This window comes from Chiloscyllium punctatum, chromosome 13 (genome assembly GCF_047496795.1).
Source record: "Chiloscyllium punctatum isolate Juve2018m chromosome 13, sChiPun1.3, whole genome shotgun sequence".
Classification (NCBI taxonomy): domain Eukaryota; kingdom Metazoa; phylum Chordata; class Chondrichthyes; order Orectolobiformes; family Hemiscylliidae; genus Chiloscyllium; species Chiloscyllium punctatum.
The window spans coordinates 89,228,437-89,247,022 of NC_092751.1; the positions used below are offsets into that span (position 1 = coordinate 89,228,437).

Consider the following 18,586-nt stretch of genomic DNA (forward strand, 5'->3'; position numbering starts at 1 on the left):
TGCTTTTATTTCCGGTCTCAGTATTTTATTTTTCTATTGGAGTAGTCAAGTTTGGAGTCATTAGAAATTTGAAGAATGTAGGACACTTCCAAAAATGAGCAAAATTTGCAGCTGGATCACAAGTTACACCCAGTGGGGAGACTTCAGTTCCTCTCTTTAGATGATTTTGCCAAGGGCCAAGATGTAGATGGGAAATAGGATGGGAACTTACTCTTTAAGTAAAGGTCATTCTGGTGCACTAGATATAAAAGATAATTGCCTGCATGGGTTATAGTGCAGGGCCCTTGTAGAGGTTACAATATCCCACACTTTATGTGCTACAGTCTACATCGATATCCACTGGATGGGATAATTTTGCACGTTATAATAACCCTTTCTGGAGACAGGCACAATGACAAACAAGCGTCAACTATATCCCATTTTAAGTTCGCATCGTGTGCCATTTTGATTCATGACGTGCAACCTTTAAAATATTCAGAATGTTTCCAGCATTTATAAAAAGAACATTACAAAATTGTTCTAGAGCATATTAGAACATAGAACATAGAGTAGTACAGCACAGTACAGGCCCTTCAGCCCTTAATGCTGTGCCGGCCTTTTATCCTACTCTAAGATCAGATGAACCTACATACCCTTCATTTCACTATCATTCATTAGCTTATCGCTGAAATGTCTTTAATGTATCTGAATCTACTCCCACTGCTAGCAGTGCATTTTACGCACCCACCACTCTCTGTGTAAAGAACCTACCTCTGACATCTCCCCTAAACCTTCCTCCAGTTACCTTAAAATTATGCCCCCTCTTGATAGCCATTTCCACCATAGGAAAAAGTCTCTGCCGATCCACTCTATCTATGCCACTCATCATCTTGCACACCTCTACCAAGTCACCTCTCATCCTTCTTCGCTCTATTCAGAAAAGCCCTAACTCGCTCAACCTTTCTTCAGACAACATGCCCTCCAGTCCAGGCAACAAGGAATGTTACAAGGAATTAAGGGCTATGGGGAGAATGCGGGTAAGTGGAGTTGAAATGCCCATCAGTCGTGATTGAATGGCGGAGTGGACTCGATAGGCCAAATGACCTTACTTCCACTCCTATGTCTTATGGTCTAACATTCTGGTAAATCTCCTCTGTACCCTCCCTAAAGCTTCCACATCCTTTCTATAATGAGGCAACCAGAACTGAACACAATATTCCAAGTGTGGTCTAAACAGGGCTTTGTAAAGCTGCAGCATAAACTGCGGCTCTTAAACTCAATCCCCCTGCTAATGAATGCCAACACACCATACACCTCCTTATCAACTTAGCAACTTTGAGGGATCTGTGGAAGTGGATCCACAAGGTCCCTCTGTTCCTCCACACAGCCAAGAATCTTGCCTTTAACCCTGTATTCTGCATTCAAATTTGACCTTCCAAAATGAAGCACTGCACACTTCTCCAGGTTGACCACCATCTGCCGCTTATCAGCCCAGCTCTGCATTGTGTCAGTGTTCCACTGCAACCGACAACAGCCCTCTACATTATCCACAACTCCACCAACCTTCATGTCTTCGTCAAACTTATTAACCCACCCTTCCACTTCCTCATCCAAGTCACTTATAAAACTCACAAAGGGCAGAGGTCCCAGAACAGATTGCTGTGGAACATCACTGGTCACCAAGCTCCAGGCTGAATACTTTCCATCTACTACCACCCTCTGTCTTCTATGGGCCAGCCAATTTTGTATCCAGACAGCCAAATTTCCCTGTATCCTCTGCCTCCTTACTTTCTGAATGATTCCATATTGAGAACATGGGCATTCTGCTGATGGACACTCGCAATGAAACTCTGTTCCTGGAACAGTTCATAAAATGGCCTCACCTTCCCTCCACAACAGGAGTTGGGTTTAATAAAAAAAATTCCTTTTGTACACACAGAATCTCTCTTCTGAACTTACCAGTCACATCACTTTGACCTGGAGTCACATCCTGCAGACCCAAGTATCGACACCTTTCTCTCGAGGAGGTGAGAATTTCAGATTGAGGGACATCAGCTGCTCTGCTGCAAGAGAAAAAGAGCTTCCATTAACTTGGACTCTTACACAGTGAGCACATGTTCAGGCCAAACCAGGGACCATCCAGTGGTGAAGTGTTGCTTCTCCTAAAAGACCAGGCATTGCTCAAATTTCTGCTAATCATGGCAATCTGTATAAATTGCTAATGCTTTACCTACAAGTTCCTACAGTGAGATTAGATGGATTGGCCATGCTAAATTGTCCATAGAGTCATAGAGATGTACAGCACAGAAACAGACCCTTCGGTCCAACTTGTCCATGCTGACCAGATATCCCAACCCAATCTAGTCCCACCTGCCAGCACCTGGCCCATATCCCTCCAAACCTTTTCTATAACCATCAAAATGCCTTTTAAATATTGCAATTGTACCAGCCTCCACCACTTCCTCTGGCAGCTCATTCCACACACGTACCATCCTCTGTGTGAAAACAAATTGCTCCTGAGGTCTCTTTTATATCTTTCCCCTCTCATCCTAAACCTATGCCTTCTAGTTCTGGACTCCCTGACCCCAGGGAAAAGACTTTGTCTATTTATCCTATCCATGCCCCTCATGATTTTCTAAACCTCTATAAGGTCACCCCTCAGCCTTCGACGCTCCAGGGAAAACAGCCCCAGCCTGTTCAGCCTCTCCCTATAGCTCAAATACTCCAACCCTGGCAACATCCTTATAAATCTTTAGTGTCTAGGTGGATTAGTGACTCAAAATGCAGAGCTACAGGGGAGGGGGTTGAGTATGGGCGGGATGCGCTTCAGATGTGGACTCAGTGGGCCGAATGGCCTGCTTCCACATTAGGGATTTTAAGATTCAATGATTTTACAACTTCTCAAAATATGGGTGGACCCTCATGAGGGTGGGTGAGGCCAAAGAGTTGCATGTAAGTTCAGTCTCATTATCCCTCAACCCTTAATTAAGGGTCTAGAGATATTTTGGGGTCATTATTGTGGTATTACCCTAGCTGTCACTGTAAGTAACTTTATTAAAGGTCTTTGGGGTCTTCCCAAATCCAAATCCCTGCCCACCAGCCAACCCTCAGCTGTCTCTCCTGCCACCCTGACCTCTCACCTATATGTCACCTAAACCCCTCACCAAACCCTTTTCTCTTCTCTCCATTACTCTTATCCTTCAAGCACCTGCCACCTTAACAACCTCTTTCCCTACCACTCTTACCCTCACCTACCTGACACCTTCATCCTCTTCTCCCACTTGCCACCCTAAACCCCTCACCCATCACCACCAAACCCCCTCTCCCTGAAACCTTTGTCCCTCTCCCAACTGCCACCCTAAACCCCTCACCCATCACCACCCAAACCCCTCTCTTCCTGCAACCTTTGTCCCTCTCCCACCTGACACCCTAAACCCCCTCACCCATCACCACCCAAACGCCTCACCCATCACCACCCAAACCCTTCCCTCCCTATAACCTTTGTCCCTCTCCCACCTGACACCCTCATCTCACTTGAACCTCATGTATTTTTCTTATTAGATGTTAACGAGGCCTTTAACCTTCAGAATACAGCTGCAGCAAGGGGTTGTGATTTCCAAGTTGACTCTCTCCGTTTTACTGGCTGTGATGTTACATGAGCAGCTCTCAGCTCCTTCGCAACAGGCACTTGTCCAGGACAGAACGAACCAAAAGATTAACGTGAACAGTTTCACTCTAAGTACATTTGGAAATAGGGCTTCCAACCCAATTGGAATTTCTCAGTCAATATCTCCGAAAGTGACTCAGCATTATATTTTAATGAAACAAAGAACTGCGGAAGCTGAAGATAGAGTCAGAGAGTCCTACAGCACGGAGACAGGCCTTTTGATTCAAACTGGTCCATGCTGACCAAAATGTCCGTTTATACTTTGCCCATATCCTTTTAAACCTTTCTTATCCATGTACTTGTCCAAATATCTTTTACATGTTGTTAATGCGTCAACCTCAACCACTTCCATTGGCAGCTCATTCCATATGTGTACCACCCTCTGTGCAAAAAAAGTTGCCCTCAGGTTCCCTTTTATTCTTTGCCCCTCTAACCTTAAACAGATGCCCTCTAGTCCTCGATTCCCCAACCCTGGGAAAAAGACTGAGTGCATTCACCCTATCCATGCCTCTCATGATCTTATACACCTCTATAAGGTCCCCCCTCAGTCTCCTACACTCTAAAGAAACAAGTCTTAGCTTGTCCAACCTCTCCCTATAACTTGGCAATATTCTTGCAAATTTCTGCTGCACTCTTTCCAGTTTGATGCCAAGCTTCCAAAACTGAACACAATACTCCAAGTGCGACCTCACCAATGCCCTGTATGACTCAACATAACTTCCCAACTTCTATACTCAATGCTGTGAGTGATGAAGGCCAGTGTGCCAAAAGCCTTCTTTCCTGCCCTGTCTATCTGTGACTCCACTTTCAGAAAACGGTGAACCTGGACTCCAAGATCCCTTTGTTCCATCACATTCCTTAAGGCCCTACAATTCATGAAAAAACTCCTACCTTGATTTGACTTTCCAAATAGGAGTACCTCACACTTCTTTACATTAAACTCCATTTGCCATTTCTCAGCTGATCAAGGTCCTGCTGCAATTTAGAACATTGAACATTATCGCGCAGTACAGGCCCTTCAGCCTCGATGTTGTGCTGACCTGTGAAAAGAATTTGAAGCCCAACAAACCTACACTACTCCATTTTCATCCATGTGTCTATCCAATGACCATTTAAATGCCTTAATGTTGGTGAGTCTACTGCTGTTGCAGGCAGTGCATTCCATGCCCCTACTATTCACTGAGTACAGAAATCCCTCTGACATCTGTCCTATATCTAATACCCCTCAATTAAAAGCTATGTCCCATCATGCAAGCCATCACCACCCGAGGAAAAAAGCTGTCAATGTCCACATTATCTAACCCTCTGATTATCTTATATGTCTCAATGAAGTCACCTCTCAACCTTCTTCTCTCGAATGAAAACAGCCTCAAATCCCTCAGCCTTTCCTCATAAGACCTTCCCTCCATATCAGGCAACATCCTAATAAGTCTCCTCTGAACTCTTTCCAAAGCTTCCACATCCTTCCTATAATGCGGTGACCAGACTGCATGCAATGCTCCAAGTGCAGCCACACCAGAGTTTTGTACAATTGCAGCATGACCTCATGGTTCCGAAACTCAATCCCTCTCCTTATAAAAGCTGACACAACGTATGCCTTCTTAACAACCCTATCAACCTGGGTGGCAGCTTTCAGGGATCGATGTACATGGGTACCGAGATCTTTCTAGTCATCTACACTACCAAGAATCGTACCATTAGCCCAGTACTCTGCATTACTTTAACTCCTTCCAAAGTAAATCACCTCACACTTTTTTGCATTAAACCCTATTTGCCACCTCTCAGCCCAGCTCTGCAGCTTATCTATGTTTCTTTGTAACCTACAGCATCCTTCAGCAACATCCACAATTCCACTGACCTTAATGTCATCCGCAAATTAACTAACACATCCCTCTTAGCCCCCATCTAGGTCATTTATAAAATGACAAACAGCAGTGGCCCCAAAAACAGATACTTGGAGTATACCACAAGTAACTGAACTCCAGGATGAACATTGCCCATCAACCACCACCACCTTCTGTCTTCTTTCACCTGGCCAGTTTCTGATCCAAACCACTTAATCACCCTCAATCCCATGCCTGCGTATTTTGTGCAATAGCCTACCGTGGGGAGCCTTATCAAACACCTTACTGAAATCCATATACACCACATCAACAGCTTTATCCTCATCCATCTGTTTGGTCACCTTCTCAAAGAACTCAATAAGGTTTGTGAAGCATGGCCTACCCTTCATAAAACCAACTTAGTCCTTTCTAGATGATTATAAATCCTATCTCTTGTAACCTTTTCCAACACTTTACCCACAACCGAAGTAAGGCTTACTGGTCTATAATTACCAGGGTTGTCTCTACTCCTTGAACAAGGTGATAACATTTGCTATCCCCCAGTCTTCTGGCACTATTCCTGTAGACAATGACGACATAAAGATCAAAGCCAAAAGCTCTCCAATCTCCTCCCTGGTTTCCCAGAGAATCTAAGGATAAATACCACTTGACTCAGGGGACTTAGCTATTTTCACACTTTCCAGAATTGCTAAAGCCTCCTCCTTGTGAACCTCAATCCCATCTAGTCTAGATGACTGTATTTCAGTATTCTCCTCGACAACATTGTGTTTTTCCAGTGTGAATACTGACTAAAAATGTTCATTTAGCACTTCCCCTATCTCCTCTGACTCCTTATCCAACTTTCCACCACTATCCTTGAATGGCCCTAATCTTACTCCAGTCATTCTTTTATTCCTGATATACCTATAGAAAGCCTTAGGGTTTCCCTTGATTCTATCCGCCAACGACTTCTCATGTCCCTTCCTAGCCCTACTTAGCTCTCTATTTAGGACTTTCCTGGCTAGCTTTTAACTCTCAAGTTGACAAGGTGATAACATTTGCTATCCCCCAGTCTTCTGGCACTATTCCTGTAGACAATGACGACATAAAGATCAAAGCCAAAAGCTCTACAATCTCCTACCTGGTTTCCCAGAGAATCTGAGGATAAATACCACTTGACTCAGGGGACTTAGCTATTTTCACACTAACTGAGCCCTAACTGAGCCACCACAAATCATCCTAACATAAGCCTCCTTCTTCCTCTTGACAAGAAATGCAACTTTCTTGGTAAACCACGGCTCCCTCACTCGACCACTTCCTCCCTGCCTGACAGGTACATATCTATCAAAGATCTGCAGGAGCTATTCCTTGAATAAGCTCCACATTTCAAGATGTCCATCCCCTGCAGTGTCCTTCCCCATGCTATGCATCCTAAATCTTGCCTCCTTGCATCATAATTGCCTTTCCCCCAGTTATATCTCTTTCCATGTTGTGTATACCTATTTCTCTTCATCGCTAAAGTAAAAATAACCAAATTGTGGTCACTATCACCAAAGTGTTCACCTACCTCCAAATCTAACACCTCGCCAGGTATATTAGCCGATACCAAATCCAATGTGACCTCGCCCCCTTGTTGGCCTGTCTACATACTGTGTCAGGAAACTGTCCTCCACACACTGGACAAAAACTGACACATCTAAAGTATGTGAACTATTGTATTCCCAGTCAATATTTGGAAAGTTAAAGTCCCTTATAACAACTACCCTATCACTCTCGCTCCTATTGAGGATCATCTTTGCTATCCTTTCCTCTATATCCTCTAGCAAGTTTTGGGAAGACTTGTAGCTCAGGTTGAGGTTTGCTCGCTAAGCTGAAAGGTTTGTTTTCAGACGTTTCATCACCATACTAGGTAACATCCTCAGTGAGCCTCTGCACGAAGCACTGGTGGTGTAGCCCGCTTTATATAATATGTTTGAGTTTCTAAGGGTTGGTGAGGTCATTTCCTGTCGCGACATCATTTCCTATGGTGATGTCATTTCCTGTTCTTTTTCTCAGGGGGTGATAAATGGGATCCAAGTCAACATGTTTGTTGATAGTGTTCCAGGTGGAATGCCATGCTGCTAGGAATTCACATGCGTGTCTCTGTTTGGCTTGACTAGGATGGATATGTTGTCCCAATCGAAGTGGTGTCCTTCCTCATTCGTATGTAAGGATACTAGTGAGAGTAGGTCATGTCATTCTGTGGCTAGTTGATGTTCATGTATCCTGGTGGCTAGTTTTCTGCCTGTTTGTCTAAGGTAGTTTTTGTTCCAGTTCTTGCAAGGTATTTTGTAAATGACATGAGCTTTGCTTGTTGTCTGTATAAGGTTTTCCAAGTTCATTAGTTGCTGTTTTAGTGTGTTGGTGGGTTTGTGGGCTACCATGATGTCAAGGGGTTTGAGTAGTCTAGCAGTTATTTCTGAGATGTCTTTGATGTTGGGAGAATGGCTAGGGTTCCTGGACATGTTTTGTCTGCTTGTTTGGGTTTGTTGCTGAGAAATCAGTGGACTGCGTTCATTGGGAGCCCATTCTTTTTGAATACACTGTATAGGTGATTTTCTTCTGCACTGCCTATAGAAAACTCTACATCGTCTGCCTATAGAAAACTCCCAACAGGGTGACCTCTCCTTTCCTGTTTATAACCTCAGCCCATACTACTTCTGTAACCGAGTCCTCAAATGTCCTTTCTGCCACCGTAATTACTGTGCTTGACTAACAATGCCACACTCCCCACCTCCTTTAACTATTTTCTCTGTTCTTACTGATACATCTAAATCTTGGAACCTGCAACAACCATTTCTGTCCCTGCTCTACCTATGTCTCTGAAATGGCCACAGCATTGAAATCCCAAGTACCAACCCATGCTGCAAATTCACCCACCTTATTCTGGGTACTACTGGCATTGATGTCGACACACTTCAAAACAACTTCTTGCTTGCTGGTGCCCTCTTGCAACATTGAAACCTTATTTCTGATCTCATACCTCTCAAGTTCCTGTATACTGGAACCACAGTTTAGCTTCCCACTTGATAAGCTTCTGATAACCTTCCTCACTGTCCACGATACTGTCTATTTTAGTGTCATCTGCAAACTTACTAATCATGCCTTTTACATTCTCACCAAATCATTGATATGGATAACAAACAGCAATGGGCCCAACACCGACCCCTGAGGCACTCCACTAGTCACAGGCCTCCTGTCCAACTAGCATCCTTCCACTATTAACCTCTACTTACTACCATCAACCCAATTTTGTAGCCATGTGCCCAGCTCCCCCTGGATTCCATGCAATCTAACCTTCCAGAGCAGCCTACCATATAGAAATCCATATAGACTACATCCACTGCCCTGCCCTTATCAACCTTACTGGTCAATTCATCAAAGAACTCTAACAAATTTGTGAGGCAAAATTTCCCATTTACAAAGCCATGTTGCCTACTCCTAACCATACCCTGTCTTTCCAAACGCATGTATATCCTATCTATCAGAATCTTCTCAAGTAACTTACTTACCACAAATGTTAAACTTACTGATCGGTGGTTCTCAGTCATTTCTTTGCAGCCCTTCTTGAATAATGGCACAACAATCGCTACCCTCCACTCTTTTGAAGATCTGAAACAAAAACAAGAATTGCCAGAGAAACTCAGCAGGTCTGTCCATGCCTGTGGAGAGAGAAACAGAGTTAATGTTTCAGGTCCAGTGACCCTTCTTCTGAACTCCAGTTCTGAAGAAGGGTCACTGAACCTAAAATATTAACTCTGTTTTCTCTCCACAGATGCTGTCAGACCTGCTGAGTCTCCCCAACAATTTCTGTTTTTATTTCAGTGTCAGATTTTGCTTTATAGCCCTCCCATGAATTAGGAGGTTCTGTTATGGTAAATGCACTATATAAATTCAGGGGGTTGTTTTTAATGGTTGGACCTCCAATGAGATGCTGACCACCGTCATTACATCAATTCACTGATTAAGTCCCACATGTCTCACATTAACTGTTCATCATTTCTCAGTACAATGACAGAATCTCATTCATATTTCCAAAGTCCACAGTTCTTCATCTTCTTACAATGACAGAATTGTTTATTGATTTCCATTCTACCCATCTGCTAATGCAAGACTATAATTTAAACATCCTTCCTTCAAACTGTTGCTGAGCAACAGGCTGATGGGTCCACAGGACCTCTTGGATCATCTGTCCTGATATTTGCCCCTTGTACAGTTACAAATGTACGTGAGTCATAAAGTACAGGAGTATAAGAGTGGGAAGGCCATGTTGCGGCTGCACAGGACGTTGGTTCAGCCATTTTTGGAATACTGTGTTTAATCTGGTCTCCCTGCTACAGGAAAGATGTTGTGAAACTTAAAAGGATTCAGAAAAGATTTACAAGGATGTTGCCAGGGTTGAGCTATAGGGAGAGGCTGAATAGGCTGGGGCTGTTTTCCCTGGAGCGTCGGAGGCTGAGGACTGACTTTAGAGAGGTTTAGATTAGATTCTCTACAGTGTGGAAACAGGCCCTTTGGCCCAACAAGTCCACACCGCCCCTCCGAAGAGAAACCCACCCAAACCCCATTCCCCTACCTTATATTTACTGCTGACTAACACACCTAACACTGTGGGCAATTTAGCATGGCCAATTCACTTGCCCTGCACATCTTTGGATTGTGGGAGGAAACCAGAGCACCCAGAGGAAACCCACGCAGACACAGAGAGAATGTGCAAACTCCACATAGACAAGTGGGAATTGAACCCAGGACCCTAGTGTTGTGAGGCAGCAGTGCTAACCACTGAGCCACTGTGCCGCCCTAAGATCATGAGTGGCATGGATAGGATAAATAAAGAAGGTCTTTTCCCCAGGGTAGGGGAGTCCAAAATTAGAAGGCATAGATTTAAGGTGGGAGGGGAAAGATCTAAAAGGGAATGAGGGGGCAACATTTTCACACAGAGGGTGGTACGTGTATGGAATGAGCTGCCAGAGGAAGTGGTGGAGGCTGGTACAATTACAACATTTAAAAGGCAAGTGGATAGTTATATGAATAGGAAGGGTTTAGAGGGATATGGGCCAAGTACTGACAAGTGGGACCGGATTAATTTAGGATATCTAGTCTGCATGGACTGAAGGGTCTGTTTCCGTGCTGTACATCTCGGTGACTCTATGACTGTACTGACATCAAGTATGAATTCAGTACTTTTCAATTTAACTAAACTAAAGTTTCTCTCAAACAATCTCTCACAGCTGATCTACATTCCAAATATTTATAGGTTCATTAATCTTTTCTTGAAACATAATCTACTCTACATTCATTTTAAAGTATCCACGACACACTTATCACTGCCCTAGAATGGAATACAAACACTGTGCATTTGATGGTTCATGCACTAAATGCAGATTGAAAAACAGGATCTGCGATTGCTCCCAGAACCAGTATCAAACAATGCAATCGAAAACAAGATTCCACACTTCATTTTCGGCATGGCAAGGTAATGGAACTGAGCTCATCCGGCTTCCTCCAGCCCCACAGATGACAAAATACACATCAGAAAATAATAAATTGGCTAGCAGTGTCCAGATAAATGAGCTCGTGATAACTGCATGTTATCTACAATATCCTGCTCTTTGTTCAAATTGGTTTGCTTTTACTGCATATTATAGCAAATAGGAATTCTACTACAGGCATTATTTAGAAGCAGTCGCTATTCACCAGCGCAATGATTTTTACCTCTCAGAGTGACATTAGCACCTTATATTTTATACCAGACCATTATTCGATGTTCCACTTTTGTTGTCTCACTTATGCAACTGATTCACAGGCTCACACTGAGAATCCCTACAGTGCAGAAAGAGGCCATTCAGCCTATCGAGTCTGCACCAACCCTCCGAAGAACATAGAAAAGTACAGCACAGAACAGGCCCTTTGGCCTGCAATGTTGTGCCAAGGATTAAATAACCTAACCTACGCACCCCTCAACTCATTGCTATCCATGTGCATGTCCAGCAGTCGCTTAAGTGTCCCTAATGACTCTGCTTCCACCACCACTGTTGGCAACACATTCCATGCATTCACAATTCTCTGCCTAAAGAACCTTCCTCTGACGTCCCCTCTATACCTTTCTCCTAATATCTTAAAACTGTGACCCCTCGTGCTAGTCAATTCTACCCTGGGGAAAAATCTCTGGTTATTGACCCTGTCCATGCCTCTCATTATCTTGTATACCTCAATCAGGTCACCTCTCTTGCTCCTCCTCTCCAGAGAGAAAAGTCCAAGCTTAGTCAACCTCTCTACAAAAGGCAAGCTCTCCAGTCCAGGCAGCATCCTGGTAAACCTTCTTTGCACCCTCTCCAAAGCCTCCATATCGGTCCTACAGTAGGGTGACCAGAACTGGACACAATATTCCAAGTGTAGTCTCACCAGAAACTTGTAGAGCTGCAGCAAAACCTCGCGGCTCTTAAACTCAATCCCCCCGTTAATGAAAGCCAAAATACCATATGCTTTCTTAACAACCCTATCCACTTGGGTGGCAACTTTGAGGGATCTATGTACTTGAACACCAAGTTCCCTCTGTTCCTCCACACTGCCAAGAATCCTATCTTTAATCCTATATTCAGCATTCGAGTTTGACCCTCCAAAATGCAACACTTTGCATTTATCCAGGTTGAACTCCATTTACCATTTCTCAGCCCAGCTCTGCAAACTATCTATGTCGCACTGCAGCCTGCAATAGCCCTCGATACTATCAACGGCACCTCCAACCTTTGTGTCATCTGCAAATTTACTAACCCACCCCTGAACCTCCTCATCCAAGACCCCACTCAACACTGACCTCCAGGCAGAATACTTTGCATCTACAACCACACTCTGCCTTCTGTCAGCCAACCAATTTTGAATCCAGATAACCAAATCTCCCTGTATCCCATACTTCCTGACTTTATAAATGAGCCTACCATGGGGAACCTTATCAAACACCTTGCTGACGTCCACATTCACCACATCTACTGCTCGACCTTCGTCGACCTGTCTTGTCACCTCCTCAAAGAACTCAATAAGATTTGTGAGGCATGACCTGCCCCTCAAAAAGCCATGCTGACTGCCTTTAATCATGATATGCTTTTACAAATAGTCATAAATTCTATTCCTTAGAATTGTTTCCAAAACTTTGCTGACCACAAACATAAGACTGACTGGTCTGTAATTGCCACGGATTTCCCTATTACCCTTCTTGAAAAGAGGAATAACATTCGCCTCCTACCGATCCTCTGGTATGACTCCCGTGGAGAGTGAGGAGGCAAAGATCTTTGCCAGCAGCTTAGCAACCTCCTTTCTCATTTCCTGGAGCAGCCTAGGATAAATCTGGTCTGGCCCTGGGGACTTATCAATCTTAATGTTTGCCAGCGCATCAACCTCATCAATCTTGATCTGTTCAAGCCTGTATCCCAGCTCCTTAAAATTCCCATTCACAACAAGAACCCTGATCAGTCCTACCTTCTCCCTGATCATTTTCTTCTTCCTCATGTTTGAGAAAAATGCCTTTGGGATCTCCCTAATCCTTCTTGACAAGCCTTTCTCGTGCTCCCTCCTGGCTCTCCTCAGTCCATTTCTGAGCTCCTTTCTAGCAAGTCCGTAATCCTCTAAAGCTGTGATAGATCCTTGCTTCCTCCACCTTAAGTACGCTGCCTTCTTCTTTTTGACAAGAAGTTCCTCTGTTCTCGTCATCCAAGGTTCCTTGATCTTACCCCATCTCAGAGGAACAAATTTGTACACTAATTGCAACCAACTGCTCCTTAAACAGTCTCCATGTGTCTGCTGTGCCCTTTCTGTGGAACAATTGCTCCCAGTCTGTACTTCCCAACTCCTGTCTGATAGCATCATAATTTCCTTTTCCCCAGTTAAATATCTTCCCTCAGTAACTGCTCCTTTCCCTCTCCAAGGCTATGGCAAATGTGAGGCAGTTGTGTTCACTGTCACCAAAGTGTTCTCCCACCGCAAGATCTGACACCTATCCTGGCTCATTGCCGAGCACCAAATCCAAAATGGCCTCTTCCCTCATTGGTCTGTCTACATACTGAGTAAGGAAACCCTCATGAACAACCTGACAAAAACCGCTCCATCCAAACCATCTGCACTAAGGTGGTTACAGTCGATATTGGGAAAGTTGCAATCACCCATAACAACAACCCTGCTACATCTGTATTTTTCCAAAATCTGCCAGCCTATGAGTTCTTCAATCTCTCTGCTGCTGTTAAGGAGTCCATAAAACCCCCAATGAGGTGGCTGTTCCCTTGCTGTTCCTAACTTCCACCCATACTGACTCAGTAAACAAACCTTCCTCAACAACCTTTGTTTCTGTAGCTGTGATGCACTCTCTGATTAGCAATGCTAATCCCCCACCCCCCCCTCTCTTTTTCTATCCTCCCTGTTCTTTTTAAATGTTCTAAACCCTGGAACATCTAGCATCCATTCCTGTTCCAGTGAAACCCACGTCTCCGTTATGGCCACAACATCATAGTCCCAAGTACTGATCCATGCTCTAAGTTCGTCACTCTTATTTCTGACATTCCTTGCATTAAAGCAGACACACTTTAACCAATACCTTTGTTTCTTTGCGTGAAAAACCTTCCCGATAGATTCACTATATTCTGTCACTGCCCGAACTGCAACTGCTCCCCTCTCAGATATATAGCTCTGATTCCCATACCCTTGCCAAACTAGTTTCAACCCTCCCGAACCACACGAGCAAATCTGCCACCCAATCTGCCACACCAAATCTGAAAGCTGCCACCCAGGTAAATAGTGCGGTGAAGAAGGCATATGGTGTACTGGCTTTTATTGGTAGAGGAATTGAGTTCCGGAGTCCTGAGGTCATGTTGCAGTTGTATAAGACTCTGGTGCGGCTGCATCTGGAGTATTGCGTGCAGTTTTGGTCGCAATACTATAGGAAGGATGTGGAGGCACTGGGACAGGTGCAGAGGAGGTTTACCAGAATGTTGCCTGGTATGGTAGGAAGATCGTATGAGGAAAGGCTGAGGCACTTGGGGTTGTTTTCATTGGAGAAAAGAAGGTTTAGGGGTGACTTGATAGAGGTGTACAAGATGATTAGGGGTTTAGATAGGGTTGACCGTGAGAACCTTTTTCCACATATGGAGTCAGCTTTTACGAGGGGGCATAGCTTTAAATTAAGGGGGGGTAGATATAGGGCAGATGTTAGGGGTAGGTTCTTTACTCAGCGAGTTGAGAGTTCATGGAATGCCCTGCCAGTAGCAGTGGTGGACTCTCCCTCTTTATGGGCATTTAAGCGGGCATTGGATAGGCATATGGAGGAAAGTGGGCTAGTGTAGGTTAGGTGGGCTTGGATCGGCGCAACATCGAGGGCCAAAGGGCCTGGACTGCGCTGTATTCTTCTATGTTCTGTGTTCAATCTCCCACCCAGGACATTTGTGCCCCCCCCAGTTCAAGGGCAACCCGTCCTTCATGTACAGGTCCCACCTTCCCCAGAAGGTATCCCAATGGTCTAGGTATCTGAAGCCCTCCCTCCTGCACTAGCCTCGCAGCCACATGTTAAACTGCACTCGCTGACTATTCCTCACCTCACTATCTTGTGGCACTGGTAGCAAACCCGAGATCACGACTCTACTCGTCCTGCTCTTCAGCTTCCAACCTAGCTCTCTGTAGTCACTTTTCAGATCCTCAATCCCTTTCCTGGCTATGTCATTGGTGCCAATATGTACCACGATTTCTGGCTGCTCACCCTCCCCCTTCAGAATCTTGTAAACCCAATCGGCGACATCCTGGCACCGGGGAGGCAACATACCTTCCGGGAATCCCGTTCCTGACCACAAAATCTCCTGTCAATCCATCTAACATCACACACGGACCTACACACCACCCTCACAACCCCACATGGGATTTATACCATGGCTAACCCACCTAACCTGCACTTCCCTAGACACTACAGGGCAATTCACTTAACCTGCACATCTTTGGACTGTGGGAGGAGGATCTGCAGGTGCAGGGAAGATGCACAAACTCCACCCCAAGGCTGGAATCGAACCTAGGTTGCTGGTGCTGTGAGGTAACAGGGCTAACCCATGTGCCATCCTCACTTCTGTATGGTTGCTGAGCAGGCTAAGAATGTTTGACTGAAAAGGAATCCCTGGTGTGGCTGCGCAAAGATAAACCAACCTCCACAAGGATAAACCTACCTCCACAAGGATAAACCAACCTCCACAAGGATAAACCTACCTCCACAAGAATAAACCAACCACCACAAGGATAAACCTACCTCTACAAGGATAAACCAACCTCCACAAGGATAAACCTACCTCCACAAGAATAAACCAACCTCCACAAGGATAAACCTACCTCTACAAGGATAAACCAACCTCCACAAGGATAAACCTACCTCCACAAGGATAAACCAACCTCCACAAGGATAAACCTACTTCTACAAGGATAAACCTACCTCCACAAGAATAAACCAACCTCCACAAGGATAAACCTACCTCTACAAGGATAAACCAACCTCCACAAGGATAAACCTACCTCCACAAGAATAAACCAACCTCCACAAGGATAAACCTACCTTCACAAAGATAAACCAACCTCCACAAGGATAAACCTACCTCCACAAGGATAAACCTACCTCCACAAAGATAAACCAACCTCCACAAGGATAAACCTACCTCCATAAAGATAAACCTACCTCCACAAGGATAAACCAACCTCCACAAGGATAAACCAACCTCCAAAAGGATAAACCTACCTCTACAAGGATAAACCAACCTCCACAAGGATAAACCTACCACCACAAGGATAAACCTACCTCTACAAGGATAAACCTACCTCCACAAGGATAAACCTACCTCCACAACAATAAACCAACCTCCACAAGGATAAACCTACCTCCACAAGGATAAACCAACCTCCACAAGGATAAACCTACCTCTACAAGGATAAACCTACCTCCACAAGGATAAACCAACTTCCACAAAGATAAACCTACCTCCACAAGGATAAACCAACCTCCACAAGGATAAACCTACCTCTACAAGGATAAACCTACCTCCACAAGGATAAACCAACCTCCACAAGGATAAACCAACCTCCACAGGATAAACCTACCTCTACAAGAATAAACCAACCTCCACAAAGATAAACCTACCTCCACAAGGATAAACCTACCTCCACAAGGATAAACCTACCTCCACAAGAATAAACCAACCACCACAAAGATAAACCTACCTCCACAAGGATAAACCTACCTCCACAAGAATAAACCTACCTCCACAAAGATAAACCTACCTCCACAAGAATAAACCAACCTCCACAGGATAAACCTACCTCTACAAGGATAAACCAACCTCCACAAAGATAAACCTACCTCCACAAGGATAAACCTACCTCCACAAGGATAAACCAACCTCCACAAGGATAAACCTACCTCCACAACAATAAACCAACCTCCACAGGATAAACCTACCTCTACAAGGATAAACCAACCTCCACAAAGATAAACCTACCTCCACAAGGATAAACCTACCTCCACAAGAATAAACCTACCTCCACAAAGATAAACCTACCTCCACAAGAATAAACCAACTTCCACAATGATAAACCAACCTCCACAAAGATAAAACTACCTCCACAAGGATAAACCTACCTCTACAAGGATAAACCTACCTCCACATGTAATTGGTGCCTCCTGGGGTAGCCATGGTTGCCATGAGGTTGTCACAGGACTTGCTCAGTGCTCCAATCGAGGCGGAGTCCACATTAGGGTGACTCAACACGGTCTCTGAACGGGAAATATTGCGCATCTCCTCGAAACGCCTGCGCCGTGCGTATCGTGTCTCATTCGAAGCTACAGAGGTAAAAACGTGTTCTTCTGTGTGGAAACAAAAAGGTATTCAATCTGACACTAACATCAAATGCTGACTGGGCTGCAGAATACGAACACAGAAGCTGTTCCTCAGTGCAGAGCTGGGCAGCACCAACCCATGATAAGCTCATCTTGAAGACTTGATCTTATTCTTTTTGGAATGTGGACATTATGTTGAATGGTTTGTTCGATCCTTTCAGACAGAGTCAACCAAACTACTGTGGATCTGGAGTCACATGGAGACCAGGCTAAGTGAGGATGGTAGGTTTCCTTCCCTAAAGGACACTGATGGGTTTTAACAGCAACTGATGATCGTAATCATGGTCACTACCATTGAGACATACTTCGTATTCCAGTTAAATGTAAACTGAATTTAAATCCCACCAGCTGCCATGGTGAGGTTTGAACCCACATCCCCGAGGCATTAACCTGGACCTTTAATCACCAATCCCATGGTTTTACCAATGCTCCACTGTCAAACCCCTAAAGAACCAACAACAAGCAAATGTCAGTGAAAGTAGGAGTAGGGAAAAGGGTGTGGAATGGGACTCAGTAAATTCCTTATGCAAAAAAACCCAGTACCATTTTGATAGGCTGAATGGCCTCCTTCTGTGCTGTAACCATCCTGTGATGAGTTTGCAACACTGCTTTGAAACTAAGATTCCAGGCAGAGAGTTCTTTGCAGCTTCTAAAACAAGGCTGCAAACCAGGACATGAGCAGAAGTGGTGAGAATTCACATGGGTACATGTTGGCTAAAGGAGCAAAAGGTAGGCATTTCAGGTTGGCAACTTGTAACGAGAGATGTGCCACAGGGACTGGTGCTGGGACCTTGACTGTTTACAATTTATATAAATGATTTAGATGAAGGGACGGAGGTATGGTGGCAAAACAATTCTGGTGACACAGAAGTAGATAGGAGAGTGAGTGAGTAGATAGTAGAGGACATAAGGAGGCTACAAGTCAAGTGAGTGGGAAAAGATCTGGCAAACAGAACTTCACATATCAAAATGCGAAACTGTCCATTTGCCAGGGAGAATAAAAATGAAGCATCTTATCAAACAGTGAGAGATTGAAGATCTCTGAGATTTGAGTGTCCTCATGCATGAATTGCAAAAAAACATTAACGTGCTGGTGCAGTAAGTAATGAGGAAAACGAATGGAATGTTATCATTTATCACAAAGAGAACTGACCACAAAAATAGGGAGAT

At 44.4% G+C, this 18,586-nt stretch overlaps 1 protein-coding gene across 7 annotated transcripts in view; it reads right to left on the bottom strand.

Annotated features, from left to right (window-relative positions):
* Nucleotides 1-18,586, bottom strand: part of ptpn20 (protein tyrosine phosphatase non-receptor type 20) — a 436,259-nt gene that overhangs the window by 199,778 nt on the left and 217,895 nt on the right. For 6 of the 7 annotated variants that reach the window (XM_072583173.1, XM_072583172.1, XM_072583171.1 and 3 more), the window contains 2 exons: nt 17,179-17,383; nt 1,939-2,042 (listed from right to left, as the gene is read on the bottom strand). In XM_072583173.1, the coding sequence (XP_072439274.1) occupies nt 1,939-2,042; nt 17,179-17,383 (309 nt within the window). The remainder of the gene's footprint in view (nt 1-1,938; nt 2,043-17,178; nt 17,384-18,586) is intronic. The other variant, XM_072583170.1, reaches the window with a different exon arrangement.